This window comes from Lasioglossum baleicum, chromosome 12 (genome assembly GCF_051020765.1).
Source record: "Lasioglossum baleicum chromosome 12, iyLasBale1, whole genome shotgun sequence".
NCBI lineage: Eukaryota > Metazoa > Arthropoda > Insecta > Hymenoptera > Halictidae > Lasioglossum > Lasioglossum baleicum.
In genome coordinates, this window is record NC_134940.1 from 11,285,352 (window position 1) to 11,302,309 (window position 16,958).

Sequence of the window (16,958 nt, forward strand, 5' to 3'; positions counted from 1 at the left end):
TCGAGATCGTTTCTCGCGCCTCGATCGAGGAAATTCGTGATCTTCGATCTTGTGTATCATCTTTTCGAGGAGGAAGTGTATTTTTAAATTTCCCGCGCCGTGAAAGAATCGTACAATTTTTTTAGAAACCATTTACGAAAAGAATAAAATTTGATACGAAATGCGTCGCATGCAGAAATGTGCATTAACCACGTGCATTTTACTCGATGCGTGCAACCGGAAATGCGATTCTGATATTAGAAACTGTGGGAGGCATGCTGTGGGAAATTATGTGGCTTTTCGGTGCTAATTCTTTGCCGGAAGTATGGTTGCCGGTTTATTTCGGTTCCTGATCGTGATCTGCGATCGCTGTGAGATTTCAGCCAATTTAAAGTGCTGATTTATTAGCATTAGAATAGAGGATATGGTTAAAATTTTGTTACATTTATACATTGTTCGTATGCGGACTTTCAAGAGATCAATCACGTTTGTTTGTTAATTACCATCAGTGATGGATGGTGAAGAGAAGATCTCTCCCTCTCTCTGTTTTCCATATAATTAACACGCAAAGTCCAAGTAGCACATACGTATACTAGTGTAAATTTACAATTTCTCAGACACATTTATAAAAAGAGTCAACCTAAGCTGCCACTTCTAGCACCAGATTCTTCATCCCATTTAGTTTTAGCCACCCATAACGTGAAGAGCTTGATTAAAATCTGGATTCTACAGCGTTTCGCAGACAATGGGATGCAATCAATGCTGCGAACCCCTGCAGCGTGCTAAATGGACTGCGGAAGTTCCTGCTAACTCGCGTTCTCGCAGACAAATCTAGGGAAATAAACGAAATTAAATAAAATTAAATTTCCTGTGCGTTTACTTTCAATAAATTCGAAACAGGTCGAAGTGCATAGGACTCTTCATTTTATTAGAAAACATATTTTGCATTTTAACACAAAAACATACTGCAAACAACACCGAATAAAATTCTACTTGTTGTTTGAGAGATTTGAACAAATAATAGATGTAATGAGAAAATGAATTGAAATATATTATTTTTCATCCATTAAAATTATTACGGGAAGAAATAACATTCTATTTGGTTTCTGCACCCTACAATTGGTGAAGACAATTTCTAGTTTCAAGATCTACAGTCTAGTGATCAGTGTGACCAATAAAATATTTAAAAATGCCACTTTAAAAATCGAGCTACAAGAGGTTAATAATTCTAATAAATTGGAGACACGATTTGCATCGACGTCCTTGAAGTCTCTTAATTATCCTACAGCTTCGCTACAAATCTCCACCGCATAAACATAAATCCCGGCAGTTTATCATTCACCGGAGCTTGTTGCCGGCAGTTCATTAATAAATTAGCAAAGATTTGACACGGTGGGACGAGCGCTCGCGTTACCACGAAGCCCGGAAGACCGGGCCTAATTGAATCACCGCCAACAGGGTTGGTGGCCAGTGGCGGCGGCAGCGGCTGCGTGTCGGATTCATAAACGCAATTAATCGGGCACGCGTTTCATTGAATCACCCGTACGGATCGGAACGCGACTCGTTTAACGGTGGATTTCAGCGGTTGCGTGGTTTTCGAGAGACGAACATACGATCGACGGCATTCCGAGCGATCATTCCTTTAAATAGACGGTGCTCGAAGGATACCGGAACGCTCGTTCCTTTCTTCGGCCCTCTTCCTTCGCGATCTTACGAGGAAAAAATAGATAAACCCGAGGCTCGTGACTCCTTCCCCACGATGTCCTTTCTTTTAATCCTTGAACGCTGTCTCTTGGAAAGCTGTTTGAAACAGTACGCTCAGGAAGGACTGTTTTATGTGATACATCCTAGGGGATATCGGGTCTAGAAATATTTTCTCATATTTTTCTGTGTTTCTAGTGGACTTTTCTTTGGTCTTCCACAACAAAATTAGTACGAATATATTGTTAACATTTAGCAATTTTTACGAAGCTGTCCTAACCGGACAAGAATGGGACGCTCGACTTTGAAATTGATTTTTGCAACTCTAAACAACAATTATGCAAGACTAAAGTGTATCATTAGTTTCGTCTTGGATCCCTCCAGAAGCTCTCAAAGTTTCATCCTAATCGATGAATCAGGCTTGTCGGTATTCCCACGTAAACGTCACCTGTGTCACTGGAATCAAATTTCTCTACAAAAATGTACAATTCCAGTGATCTATACCAATTTCGAAGGATCTGGGGGATCTAAATTTTGGATGATGTAACGAACGATTAGTCTCGGTTGCCATAACATTTCCTAGGAAAAAATGTCTACAGAATCCTTCGCTGAAAAAGTGAAATCGAGTTTTTGCTCGCCAATCGATTCTCTTCTTCTCTAACCGAATCGAATGGCAGTATCGATTATGGCACCACGAAACGTGACCGTGTCATGCTCCATTCTCGCATTGAAATTTGGTTGTGAAACGAGAGGATCACACCAGCTTGATCATCGATTATCGATCGTCCCGAGGAATTTGCCCTTTGAGACGTAACCGAAGAATGGCGAACGCCGGGGAATCGCGTGTGCACACGATTGGGGTAATCCCGTTGCTCGATCACACGGACCCCGAGCCCTGCCATAATTTCCTGGAAATCATTATGAAAAATGAATGGAAAAAGGGAAACGATCGTTCCAGGGAACAAAATGGCAATTTGCGAAGGAAATTGCATATAGTTAGCATCGATCGCTTTCTAAATGTATCCTGGCCTGTTCGAGACCGAAGATCCGAGATCCATGGATCATAGAGGATCCTCTCGCTTGTCCTCTCTCTCTCTCTCGGGCGAACTTACTTTCGATCATGCGAGGCAGGAAGCGCGATGAGCACTTCCTCCTCGACCCTCGGTGATTGAGCACCGCTATTACCGGGATCTATGGATCTCTCGAGGAAGCGGTAACCGTTGCGATCGCGGTACTTGCAATTATCCTTCCGCGCGGGAGTCTCTACGCTGCGTGAAATCCAATTAACTTTAGATCAGAGCCAACGTGAATAACGAAGGATCGTTTTATAGCTCTTGTTTTGGATTATAGTGATTTGGCGTGTGGCAGCGAGAAATTTTAGCGATCCAGCAGAATGTACATCATTAGTAAACATTATTGGATTAGATCAGATTATTAAAGAATTAAAATGCACTTGTATTACTTTGAATACAATAACATTACTATTATAACTGTGGATTTTATGGATTAAAATTAAAAATCAGTAGATCTTCTGTAAAACGGTGGAAATATTTGAGGAATTTAAATGTGTGCATTATTTCCGATCTATCAAAATAATTAAGGAAAGAAAGAAATGTCTATGTAGCTCCTGTGTCTTGCAACTAATGCAGACAATTTTTATTTTTATTTTAATTAAGTGATCGATAGAAGAAATTTTCAAAGATGTTTAATTTGCATTAATGAACGAAATAAAAATGTTGTGCATCGATTGCACGAAACGGGAGCCAAGTAAAAAGTTTTTTCTTTCTTTCTATAGTTTTTCTTAATCATTTCATTATTGCAAATTGTTCATATCCATTTTTCCGATAAATCCATAAAATCCGCAGTTCAATCACGAGGTGAGGAACTCCACAGAACGGGACAAGGGGAGTCCCGCGATTTCGTAAACGGTGAGTGGCAGCAGAACTTCGATATGACTTCTGACCGAGTCATCGGCCGGCGAATCGTTGGCAATCGTTCGCCGAAAGATTCGCGGGAATCTTGGCATTTAGTGGTCGGCTATAGTGCTCTCTTCTGGCGAGACAGAGGCGCGATAGCGCAATAGAAGATAGCTCGAGACTTCCTATGAGGATCGTCACTTGCTCCGAAATGCCAAGCCTGCCCTTCCCCCGCACTGACATTTCGGGGTTAGCTGCGAGCAAACTCGAGGAGTCGGATTTTCGTGCCCCCTCGACTAATGTGGCCGAGGAATCCAACATGGCGGCGAGCGTAATCCCTGGAACAGTGGATAAATCGATTGTTCTTCACAGATCCACAAAAAATTACTTTAGCGCGCTCTTGATCCCCATTTAGTTAATTATTTTAATCGTTGAACATGCAATCTTTTCAAAATGAGATGACAGATGTGAAATTTAATATTTGAGGTTGTAGGTTGTGGCACCGATGTTGTGGCAAAATGAAATTGTTAAACTAAAGTAATTTTTACTGTTTATGTGTTAATGGATTAATCTGTGAGTTTAATTAAATTTGATTTTATTCGTTGTTTTGCCACGGCTCAACTAAATAATAATTTCTTGCTGTTAATGTAGTGTTGAATTTTGTGATTTTAATAAATTTATGTATCAAATGGATAAAATCAGCAGCTTTTTCAATTATTTGGCCGAAGAAGAGCATTCCAGATGAAGTAACTCGGAATTTTCCACATGTATCGAAAGATCGTGTTAATGTTGCACGTGCGAAGGGTCGAGTTACGTGAAAAATGCGTCTCCTTGATGGATTGCAACTCTGTTGCACCGATCGGCCGGCTTAACGAACGCAGCCGAGTCAGTTTCACTTTCGACTGGATGGCAAATGAGCTCGCGTCTCCGAACCAACGGAAAACTCTATTTTCTCTGTTGCGTAAAATTCCTCGTTGCGAAAATCCTCGAATTACGACATCCCGTTTTTCCCGCGTCCTCTCTCCGGCTTTTTTATTTCCGATCGAGAACGATCCTGCTCGCCAGAACGATCGACCGATCAACGGCTTAGATCGATCGAGCGCATCGAACCTCGGCTTTTATGGGATTTCGATCGATTCTTTTGTTCGGAAAATGTTCTTAACCCCTAACTGGTACCATGTTTAATCGGTCTGTGACGTGTAGACTTAATGCAAAATAAACATTTTCTACTCGACTTACGACTAACTATCATAGAATGGAAGAAAAATTCATTTTCTTTAATATGTTTAACAAGTTGAGTATCACAGAGTTTCTAATATTCTAAAAAAATTTATTAAGACAGTATAAAAGGTAATAGAATATTTTTGAAGTAACAGAGTACTTTTCTGAAGGCAGCAGTTGTCTCGTGCACTGTGCAGATTGAATCTCGTTGCCGAAGTTCCGTCGTAAACACTGTTTTATGTGGAAGCACGGCGCAGATCGTAAACGATTCATCGATCCGCGCCAGTTTTACGGCGATCTCGATCTTGGGGGAGTGCGAAGACACAGTTACCCGGTCAAAGTTATTGCGGATTGTGGGGAATCGGTCCGAACGGCGACCTGAAACTTTCGACTCGTAAAATTTCGAAGAAAGTTAGAGCCGACGGGGGTAGCTAACTTTTCCTTGGAAAAATATCAAAAACTCATGTCACTCCTGAACAACTATCGTGGGACTCGGAAGTGTTGAATGATAAAACATTCGATATAGTCTAAACTATGTTCACGTTGTATCAGACGGTTCCCCACCACCTGCAACAACTTCAAACTACAAGTAGCTCACGTTTGGGCTCAACAATTCACTAAATAAAGGAAAAAATGGCCAGAAAAGAAATAAATCCAAAAGGCAGAACAATGAAATAAAGGACTGATATCTTCAACGAAGTATGATCATGTTATGGATAGTGTGTGTTTTTAAATGGTATTCTGATTGCTTTCATTGTAAATCTTTGCGACAAGAAGCTCCATTTAACTCTACCGAGGATCAAGGTCCTTTAGCCATTAAACAAATTTTTAGACATTATGGAAAGGAGTATTTTAGGGTTTCAAGTTACCTGTGTCTGGATGATCCGAAATGATCCAGGAATCCCGATCGAAGTCCTCCCTTCGGCCACTCCTACGCCACTGGGTCAGGGCTGGGCAAAATAGTATTTGAAATAAAAATAAAAATATTTTCAGAGATTATTTCCAAAACTATGTTATTTTGAATAATTTGAGATATCTATTTATTTTTTTATTAGTGGAAATACTATTTGAAATATTTATTTAATCTCCCAAGAATATGAAATATGTATTTCAATTATGTGTTTCTCAACACGAACTTGAAATAGTTAATTGAAATAAATATTTCTGCCATTAGTGGTGCAATGAAATTTCCGCACTACCTTTCACCGAAATAAGCTATGGATATATTTAGGCATTCATAACTATGCTTATACATTATAGAGTAAGTAAGCGGTTAAAATCCTCAACAGAACCGTTTCTCAGAAATCATTTGTGTGTGTGTGCTATCATCCGACTGCCGCGGCCAGATTCCGTTTGGGTGATATTACTGTAGAGTAACACTTGTGTTTACGAATCAGTTTAGTTGTAACGTAGAAGTGAACAGGGATACTTATTGTACATATTGTACTTATTGTAAAATATGAAATTGAAATGGAGTATTTACGATATTTAAAAGATCCGAATACGTCTATAACAATGCTCAGTAAATAGGATAACGTACGAAGATTATTTTATAAATTTAATACACCAATTCCTTCATCGGCCCAGTTGAAAGATTATTTAGTTTTGCGGGACTAGTACTGAGACCACGCCGAAGTTGTCTAACAGATTCTTGTTTTGAAATATGTACGTTACTGAAGTCAAATAACCGAATATCTTGAATCAATATTTTGAAAAGGTAAGGCATTAATAATCATTTTTCTTGCATACTTTCTTAATTACTCTTTCTTCCTTTAATAATTATAAAAAAAAATTAATATTTCACATGACTATTGTAAGTAAAATACTATGAAATACTAGTTGAAATAATTAATTTTCATATATCCTTAAAACAATATTATTTCAAATATTTATTCCTGATACATTCTACGAAAACTATTATTTCAAATAATTATTTATAAAACATCGCACAGCAAATGTTACTTCAATTAATAGCTTCAATACATGTGTAATAAATAGATATTTCCAACTATTTTTCTATGTAGAACTAAGAAATAAAATAAATTCTGAAATAATATTTTATTTGAATAAAGGTATTTTTTGTGACTACTATTTCCAATACTTTTTATTTGAATTAGCCCAGCACTGCACTGGGTGCTCGATCGCTCGAGCAGCTCCTGGATCAGCGTAGACCCGTGCACCGGACACCGATGGCGCCCGAGTCCCGTAGTAAGAGGGGGCCCTGTTCGCAGACACGGTGGTGGTGGAAATATAAGGCTGGCCGAGTGTCGGGCCTCAGTCAGTCCGTGAGAGCGGTACCCTACACCTTCAAGGTCCGTGTCCTTGAAGCTGCCGAGTCGAGGCCCGAAGCTGCTCGAGAGAATCCAGGATACTCGCGGCGCCCGCGAGCGCTGATCACACGCACACACACACGGGTAATCGATCTGTGGACACAGGGTCGTAGAAAAAGATTCAGCGGAAGTGCGGAAGTACTCGTGGCCCCTTTGGGACCTATCCTGAACCGGTGACGACAGGTGTAACCGAGGGGGAACCGTGGATACGACGGTGATCACGTGAGAACAGATCCAGAGTAGCTTTGCTACTTCAGCTCGAGGAGAGGATGAGGTCCTCGTTGGTGCTGCTGTTTCTGGCAGCGATCGTCTTCGCCGGTGAGTACCTCTATTGGGACCCATATCGATCCTCTTTCTATGGCCCATCACCAGGTCGGTGACCAATCGCATAGCCTTCGGATACTTAGCTTCAGGGTAGTTTTATTTGGAAGGGTTGATAGTTAGGGGATAGGATCGACAGGTGGGTCCAGAGTCGGATCAAGACTGGTGATCTAGAGTGGAACGAGCTGGTGACGGGAACATGGAGTCGTCCGGCGAATTCGGACGTCGATCCTCAATATGGGACTGGATTTCGACACCCGCTGGGCCCCCGAGGCTACTCGTATCAATCGTTTACGATCCTCCGGTGGTAAAGAGAGGTTCAAATGGGTTTTTAGCGTCGGGATTAGAGTAACGAGGTTGTGGGCACCTGACGGGCAGGTCGGTCAACTCGGCCGCTTAATTGGAGTTCGTTCAGGCCCGATTTGGTGCCGCTGAGACCCCTCGTGTTGTGTCTGTTCGAGGTTCTTTTTCTTTTTTTCGAGATTGGGAAAGGAGAGTCGGGTTTGATAGAGAGGCTGAGCTCAGGCGATGTTACGGGTCACCGGGAACAATTGTGGGCCCATGGAATAGCGATTGGGCCCAGCAGACCGTGGATAGGCTTTTTTGTATCGTGGTTTCCCGGACGGAGGTTCGCGGGCATCGCGATTGAAAATCGATTCTCCGGCGGTCGCCAGAGACGACGACAGGTTGCATAAGAGATTAGAGCGTGAAAGCCTCTCTGGGCCTGGTCGGTCCCGGATGGGTGACGTCACTGCCGTGCCCTGAAAATCGGCGGGGTGGGGGCCACAACTTTCCCCGTTTGTCGCGGCCCCGGCCAGCCTCGGGGACCTACGCAGATATATCCCGACTGAAATTGTCCCTCGAGACGAGATTCGAGCGACGTGGGCTCTACGGGTCTCTAACCGCCTGTTGAATGGACCCCATATTCGGAAATCCTCGCAGAGTGATCCTTTGTTCGACGTGTAATAATGTACTTGATTTTTCAATCGGAAGGATCGTGTCAAAATTAATTTAGAAGCGTCTGCATGGGCCAGTGACTCTGAAACTGCCTGTAGGGTGGGCCGGAAAATTTTAAAATTCTAGTCAAATGACTGCTGTGTTAGATGTAGGATTCATTACGAATTTAGGAGGACAAATAAGCTAGAGGTATATGTATGGACCATCTTTTTTCAACTGCCTGTAGAATGACCTATAAATTCAATCATTATTATAGAAGGTCTCTTGAATCATTCATCACTTAATGTTACGATTGAAAAGGTCAACTGTGCACCAAAAAATTAAACTGTGGAAGCATCTTTATGATTTATCATTTTGGAAAATAGACAATTATATATTTGTTGACCACCAGTTTTGACCTCGCCTGTATAAATTTTCTAAAACTTCAGAATTAACTTTTTACTATACATTCTAAAATCGTCGTCATTGACTACTCCGTTTGAATCAGTCTGTATATTATTCTATTTTCCAACTCTTGTATATTACTATCTTCTTAACTTTAAACACTTCTACACAGATATTTAACTAAAATCAACTAATTTTTCCCCGAGCAAAAGTGCGACCATTATTTTTGGAGTCCCCTGTAGCAATCTGTCCGATTTTCAAGTAGATTCGGAACGTCTGACCAGTTCCCAAAGTCGACGTCCTCTTCGATCCTCCACAGGACATCAGACCGAGTTCTGCCTCGCGTTCTCTAACGCAATTGGATGCTCTATAATTTTTTACCACCCCCAAAACTTCCGTATTAAAGTTCCCCATTTTGTTCCTGCAAGTTTTAATCCTCCCATTCAGTTTCACAACTCGCGAAATTGCGAGCCACGGCGGACTAACCTAAGAATTCCATTTTTCCCGGGGATTTCGCGAAAGTTTCTTCTTGAATGGTGCTCGAGGCTGGTCCTCGCCGTTTGCTTTCCTACTTAGATGATCGTTTCTACAGAAACGCCACCGAAATCACCGAAGTTCCCACTCCGATCGGGAACGACCTTCTCGAGGAACTTCTTCGACGACTTTCTCCTGAAATGATCGGAGAACGAGTCGCCCTTGCACGTAGCATTGCCTGAATTGTTGCTGACTGCGGATATTTGTGCAAAAGAAACATTGTTTATACCCGTTACAAGTTGTAGCAGTTAACCTCTTGCACTATAATTTATTTTACTGTTATTACTACTTCTCTTCGATGTTCATTATCTCCGAGCAGAGAAAGACGATAGCAAAATAGAGTTCTATTTTGATTTGAAGGAAATGAATAAAATACAAATTTAGTGCAAGTTCATTGATCGACGGAGAATTATTTAATAGAAATATATTTAAATTTATGAATTGTCTTTTGCCCAATTGAAACAAAGTTGTGTAATATAAAATAAACATTGTACACAGTCGTAGATAGAGTTATTAAATCGCTCTTAATTTCCTTGCTTCCCCAAACTGTGTACTCGTTGCAAATAATTTTATTAAACTGAAGTGTATAGTATTAAAAATAAAAATATCTAAAAATAGTGATTTTCGATAACTCGTTTATTTTTTGAAGGCTCAATTTATTCAGGATTATTTTGTTCCGATTTCACTGTTTTTTAGTTTTATAACTGGTTTTTCCGTATGACAGATATTTCGTTCGTCGAGCTAGATGAACTCCGTGGTAATTATTAATTCGGCCAGGTTTACCGAGGAAGTAACAAGGTATTGCGACGGGGCGGACGAATTCGGAACTAATAAAACAATGTCGTTCGAAACGTGCCGGAACAGCTTTCTCCGTTCGCTGCTTTGATATAAAATTAACGCGAGCTCCAAACTGCAAAGAGAAGAAAGCAAACACGTGTTCCGCCGCACGTAAAAATACGCGGCTCGCCTCCGCTTTCACGACGTAAGCGTTTCCTACACGGAATGGGTTTCATTGGGACAATAATCTCGTCTGGCGACCACGCTCCTTTGTCCGCGCACATAATTAACCGTAAACAGACGAAAAATTCAGAACTGTACCGCGAATTTGCGTGCGAAACAAAAATTCCTTAATGAACATTTCATTAAAAGTCTTTGTCAAACGCAAGCGAGAAGAGTAAAACACGAATTCTCGTTTCATTCCATGAATTTAAAATAATGTGACAGCATTCGAACATTTTTTTTATATGTACACCAAAGAATTTCTTAAAATAAATAATTTCAAACTTTGTATAATACTTTACAGTTTTAACGGAAGTATTCGAACGCCCTTTAAAACAAAATAACTTTTTCATAATTGTACCAAACGACCCGATTATTTATAATAAATGAAAAAGTTATTCTGTTTTTTAAAGGGCGTTCGAATACCCGTTACCCACTATATGTATGTGCACAAATGGTCAAATGGTTCACACGAATCTTTAAATTTTTAATGGCGTCTATTTTCATTTCCATTATTTTCACAATTAGATTGCCAATTTTATGAATTTGTGACAAAAATGAGTAGGTGTAATTTAAAACAGTAAAAACATTAGATTTGTAAAATGTTGTCATATTATTTTCAATCTATCAAATATATTAATGAAAATAAATTTCTGTTTCTGTTCGTTGCAATTCAGGTAGTAAATTTTCATCTTGCATAAAGATGCTATTTAAATGGTATTTATTAATTTAACTATAGAGCCACGTGTTCTACCGTTTCTCTTCTGCCCGACACAGGAAGTGCACTTTTCCTCGAGCCAGCTTTATTTATATTTTACCCGAGCACTGCCCGTAGAATCATTAAATAGAACATATTAGTCGATGTTCAGTTACGCAAACAAGATAAATATTGGTCAAATCGTACGAGGTACGCCGACAGCGCGTTACGTAAAATAATAAGATTGCATTTCACTTCCTAGTGGGGCATACATAAAGCCGTTAATTTGATCGTAGGAGAAAAAAGAAATGTGTGTAATTGGTAGCAGGGTCTTGTCCGTCTGTTGGGCAAGGCTGAAATGCAAAAACAGAGTATTACACTATCCAACAATGTTTTGCTCGTGTTTTCGTAATCGGTCGCAAGCGATTCTTGTACCAATAAATTCTGGAGAGACTCTGCGAAATTATTCTGTGCAAGAATCACTCGCAATAATATTTCATCACTCTTAAAAAAACACTTAAAAGGACACTCTTAAAAAGGCGATAACGTTTTAATATCAAACCATACGACTTGGATTTTCTGCTAGAATGAAGAACATTTTACTACATGACATGAAAAATAAATTTAGAGAAAATGAATCGCGCAGTTAGTGTTGGCCAGTGTCATCAACACGCGTCCGTGGAATAAGCGATGCGAGCTTTCGTTGGACAACACTCGGCGACGACGGTATCGATCCACGAATAAATAACCGCCGGCTAAACTTATATTGACGCTAATCTATCTCTCTCTCTCTCTCTCTCTCTTTCTCTCTCTATTCCACTTTCCATAATCTCGCAACTGATATCGCCAGCCCGAGTTACGTAACTCTGTAAATCTCAGCGTTTCGCCGAAGAAATTCGCGACTGGCCAATTTTGTTTGCGAGACGCTCTCTCGAGGACACGCTAGAACTTTTTGGAATGTCGCTGTTTGTCGCGAAAGCGAATCAGCCGGGGTCCCTGCGGCCATATTCTGTTGCCAAAATTTGCGATTATCCTCCAGTAAAAGTGTACACAGAGGAAGACATAGGAATAGTCGAAGACATAATTTTTTAAAGACATATCTTCATTAAAGTTTACTTCAGTGTCAATGTCCATTATTTTATAACTAAAAATAATATATTTTAACTCAGAGTATTATAACTGTCACTTAATTACTAAAAACTAGTGTTACTGCACGAAGTACCTCTGAAACCATGTTTAAAAATTTGCTAAATATTGTGCACGGCTATTTTGCATTTCTAAATATTTATTTCAGAAATCTGTGAAGAGAAATCACAAAAAAATCCTATGATAAAATTAATAAGAAAATAAGTAAATGCTCTTGTCTCTTGTAATGAACACAATTTTTATTTCGCATAAAAATCCGCAATCTAATTACTATAACGGAATATCCATCAGCCTCGTTCAGGTAGTTCTAGCGTGAATTGGAAAAAAGGGAAAATAAATTTAAAAAATGGACGAACGGTGTGTTTTCAGAGGGCTTGGACCGAGTGAAGCGGCAAGAGGACGCGAAAAAGGAGGAGAGCTTCGAGAGCGAGATTTGCAAGGACAAAGACGCAGGAGAATGGTTCCGATTGGTAGCGGGCGAGGGTGACAACTGTCGTGACGTCATCCAGTGCACCAGCTCTGGGCTGCAGGCGATCAGGTGTCCCGCAGGACTCTACTTCGACATCGACAAACAGACCTGCGACTGGAAGGACTCGGTGAACAATTGCAAACTGAAGAACAAAGAGCGGAAAGCGAAACCGTTGCTCTACACCGAGGAACCGCTCTGTCAAGATGGTTTCCTTGCTTGCGGGGATGGGTCCTGTATCGAGAGAGGACTCTTCTGTAACGGTGAAAAGGATTGTACCGATGGATCCGACGAGAACATTTGCGGTGAGTGAATTATTGCGATTTATTTAAATATTTCCCCGAGTTTTGGCGAGAGTTGCTCTGAAACAGAGATTGATTAGAGGTGAGTGTTAGGATTGGGAATAAGTGGCAGTGATTGTTACAATTGGGAGCGGGTCAATTGGTACAATTGGGGATTGGGAGTAATTGGCAGCGGTTGTAGCAATCCAGAGTAATTGGATTCGATGGATGCCAGAGCGCTAATTGGACGTTCGCGGGGAATTCCTTCGGTTCTAGCTTTTTCCGAAATTAGGGGATTTGTTCGGTTTTCGATGAACAGATCGTTTCGGGACGCGCCAATTTTTCATATATCTATAAGATCGATGTGGCATTTCATTCGAAATGTAAATTAATTGTAGAACTAATAACTTATCATGTAACTAACAAGTAAATTCGCGTGGCAGTCACCGTGTTAAAAAGTCTGTCTTGCGCGTTTTAACGGCGCCCAGAGACCACCGCCATACCAATATGGCGCCTGTATCTTTCCCGGAGTCTTTGTCCTTCCTGGAGTCGCTCAGGAGTGCGAATACAAATGAAAACGAAGGCGGAAAAGGGGAACAATCGGACCATTTGCAATTCCAGACATGGACAACGACCCTAACAGAGCGCCCCCATGCGACCCCGTAGTCTGTGTCCTTCCCGATTGCTTCTGTTCCGAGGACGGTACCCTGATCCCCGGCGACCTCCCCGCGAAAGACGTCCCCCAGATGATCACGATCACCTTCGACGACGCGATCAACAACAACAACATCGGCCTCTACAAGGAGATCTTCAACGGGAAACGAAAGAACCCGAACGGCTGCGACATCAAGGCCAGCTTCTTCGTCTCCCACAAGTACACCAACTACTCGGCGGTGCAGGAAATGCACCGGAAAGGACACGAGATCGCCGTTCACTCTATCTCGTAAGCAAATCGTCCCTGGGATACCCGTTCAAACCCGTCTCTCTAATCCGCATTATCTAGATCCGCATTATCAGTATCGCTGGCTCTGCATCGCCGGTGGCCATTTTGATTCTTGATCCTCTGTACCTTTATACACTTGAAGTATGTTCGGCGATGATATTTTCTGCAGATTGCAGATTGTTTAATGATTACTTCAATTTTTGATAGCCTTTTTAATATTCTGTACAAACATGGTGAAAAGGTCACCCAGAAGTGAATTGATCAAAAGGTGCTCAATCTAAGAGACTTGCTCATTAGTTAGGGCGATGTTCAGACTTTCCTCTGAGATCCTTAGTGGCAAGACATAGTGTTAAATCGACAAAAATTCATTTCTCCCAAAGACACAACGACGACGAGCGCTTCTGGTCGGACGCGACCGTCGACGACTGGGCAAAGGAGATGGCCGGTATGAGGATCATCGCCGAGAAGTTCGCTAATTTGACCGACAACAGCGTTGTCGGTGTCAGAGCACCTTACCTGAGAGTAGGTGGCAATAATCAGTTCACCATGATGGAGGAGCAGGCGTTCCTCTACGATTCTACCATCACCGCGGCCTTGAACAACCCGCCGCTGTGGCCTTACACCATGTACTTCAGGATGCCGCATCGCTGCCATGGAAACCTTCAACATTGCCCCACCAGGTAACCTAAGTCTGTTGACACTTTGTGTGCCAAACCACTAAACCTCTCCACATTCTCAATAAAGTAACGTAAAATAGTCACTTCTAGTGCTCGGTGTACCTAGTGTTAAGCTACTTCCTTGCTCCGCCAGAGGAAGCAGCTGTCACACGCCTAACCATAATTGCTCCCCAGGTCGCACGCAGTCTGGGAGATGGTGATGAACGAGCTAGACCGTCGCGAGGACCCTCAGAACGACGAGTACCTTCCGGGCTGCGCCATGGTGGACTCCTGCAGCAACATCCTAACCGGTGACCAGTTCTATAACTTCCTGAACCATAACTTCGAACGACACTACGAGCAGAACCGTGCCCCGTTGGGTCTTTACTTCCACGCGGCCTGGCTGAAGAACAACCCCGAGTTCCTGGACGCGTTCCTCTATTGGATCGACGAGATCCTGAAGGACCGCAACGACGTGTACTTCGTGACGATGACCCAGGTGATCCAATGGATCCAGAACCCGCGCACGGTCACCGAGTCGAAGAACTTCGAGCCCTGGAGAGAGAAGTGTGTCGTTGACGGCAGTCAAGCCTGCTGGGTGCCACACACCTGCAAATTGACCTCGAAAGAGGTACCCGGCGAAACCATCAACCTGCAGACCTGCGTGCGCTGCCCGAACAACTACCCGTGGGTGAACGACCCGACCGGAGACGGTTTCTTCTAGATTCCCAGGCCCCGATCTCGTCTAAGTCAGACCCCGCAGGCGTTCACCTAATCCCCGACGAACCTCCTCAATCCCCTGAATCTGATTCTTCACGAGTTTCAAGGTGGGCATCGCACACGTTTTCGCCCGGGAGCCGGCTCGACTACGGTACAGGGTAACCCCGGGCCCTGGACCAACGCAAATCAAGGTTATCCAAGGTCATCCATTGTGATAGGGTCCTGGGAAACTGCCGAGCCGTCCCCTGGACGCGCGAAAATGCTCGACGCGTCGCACCAGCGATCTGTGATAAGCTACGCGAACGCCACGACGACGACGAGACAGCGGATCCCATCATTCCATGTTGTTCATGGTACGCCCCATCCCCCACCCCGCCACGGACCCAAAAGAAACGACCGGGCCTCACCCGGCAAAAACGGGGCCCGCCCCGATTGTGTATAGTAGAGAACGCGCGTGACCCCCACTTCTCTTCGCTCCCCCCACGAGGAACCCCGTTCAAATAACCGGGGAGGAGGCCAGAGAGTGGATCAGCTGATCTAGTTGGCCCCGGCGTGATCCTGCTGGCCCCCAGGAGCTCCGTTGTCCCGAGGAGCTTCCACTTCCCGCTCGGTGCCCTTACTTTTCTAAGGGTCTGCCGAACTTTTATATATATATGAATATAATGATGATAAATGATGTATGTACATTATTAAAGCTAAGTGATACTATCAATTACCGAACGGAGCCTTTAATAAAAGAGAAAGTTGCGAGAACGTGCACGGAGTTGTTTGTTTTGCGTATCTGATCCTAAATCCTGTGTGGGGGTATTTCGTGGTGATGATTCTTGTTTGGTCGATGTTGATCTCGTCGATCTTGCTCTTGGGATTTTTATTAGGTTTTCGCTTGAGTTTTTGGAGTTATGGGAGGTTTAAAGGAGTTGGGAGTTTTGGGGATTTGTTGAGTTTGGGGAAAGTGGGACGCTGGATGATGGGTTTAGGGGATGCTGAAGTCAATTTAGATGCTGAGGAAGTTGAAAAGTGGATTGGAGAATGGGTTGATGTATTCAGTGTTGGGAATTGGAACTAAGGAGTGAAGAGGTAATAGTTGAAGACATCAGAAGACTTTAATGGTGCTGTTATATCATTTTCGACTTATTAAATTGATTAAAAGGGGAAATGCATTTTCAGTTAACTTCTGTCTCTTACAGTTGACTGGGACCATTGTTAATTTGCATAAATATCTGCAGTCTATTCATAACATCGCGTTTAAATTCAATTCCTGCAGCAGGATTATAATGAACTTGAGTAACCTCGGGAAATTGATGGTAACTTTGAACTACGCGTCTAAATATAGAACGATGAATAAACGAAGGAAGCTTGCAAAGCGAGAAACGTGACGAATAGAATAATTTCACAATGTTAAACAGGCGTTACATGATTTTAATCACCTTGCACCTTCGGTTCTCTCCGCGTCCGTTTAATCAGATAAAACATCATGGCAACATGGCCGCAGCACGCACTGATTACAACCAGATACCGCGACGTGTAACTCTTAAGTCTTTCAAATTGGCATTGCTCGGAGAAATATGTTTGAGATGCACATAGCGATTCCTGGTTTACGTCAGAACGGACACTGTAGAATATCTTTAAACGTTCAAGACAACAACCAGCTGCATACTCAATCCGATGATTAATCTTAACGTAACAATGGCCATTACTAGTAAATCC

General features: G+C 42.3%; 1 protein-coding gene across 1 annotated transcript; it reads left to right on the forward strand.

Moving 5' to 3' along the window:
* The first annotated feature begins 7,086 nt into the window (after nucleotides 1-7,086).
* On the forward strand, nucleotides 7,087-16,008 carry Serp (chitin deacetylase-like protein serp). The gene is made up of 5 exons (XM_076434310.1): nucleotides 7,087-7,465; nucleotides 12,555-12,956; nucleotides 13,554-13,875; nucleotides 14,256-14,555; nucleotides 14,727-16,008. Exons 1-5 carry the CDS (start codon nucleotides 7,417-7,419, stop codon nucleotides 15,253-15,255), a joined length of 1,602 nt encoding a protein of 533 aa, XP_076290425.1. The 5' UTR covers nucleotides 7,087-7,416; the 3' UTR covers nucleotides 15,256-16,008.
* Nucleotides 16,009-16,958: the final 950 nt, after the last annotated feature.

Bases quoted from the DNA above. Each gene is read 5' to 3' on its own strand.
- Serp (XM_076434310.1), top strand. From the start codon at position 7,417: ATGAGGTCCTCGTTGGTGCTGCTGTTTCTGGCAGCGATCGTCTTCGCC. The intron at 13,876-14,255 runs GTAAGCAAATCG...TTTCTCCCAAAG, and splicing joins ATCGCCGTTCACTCTATCTC to ACACAACGACGACGAGCGCT. The intron at 14,556-14,726 runs GTAACCTAAGTC...ATTGCTCCCCAG, and splicing joins CTTCAACATTGCCCCACCAG to GTCGCACGCAGTCTGGGAGA.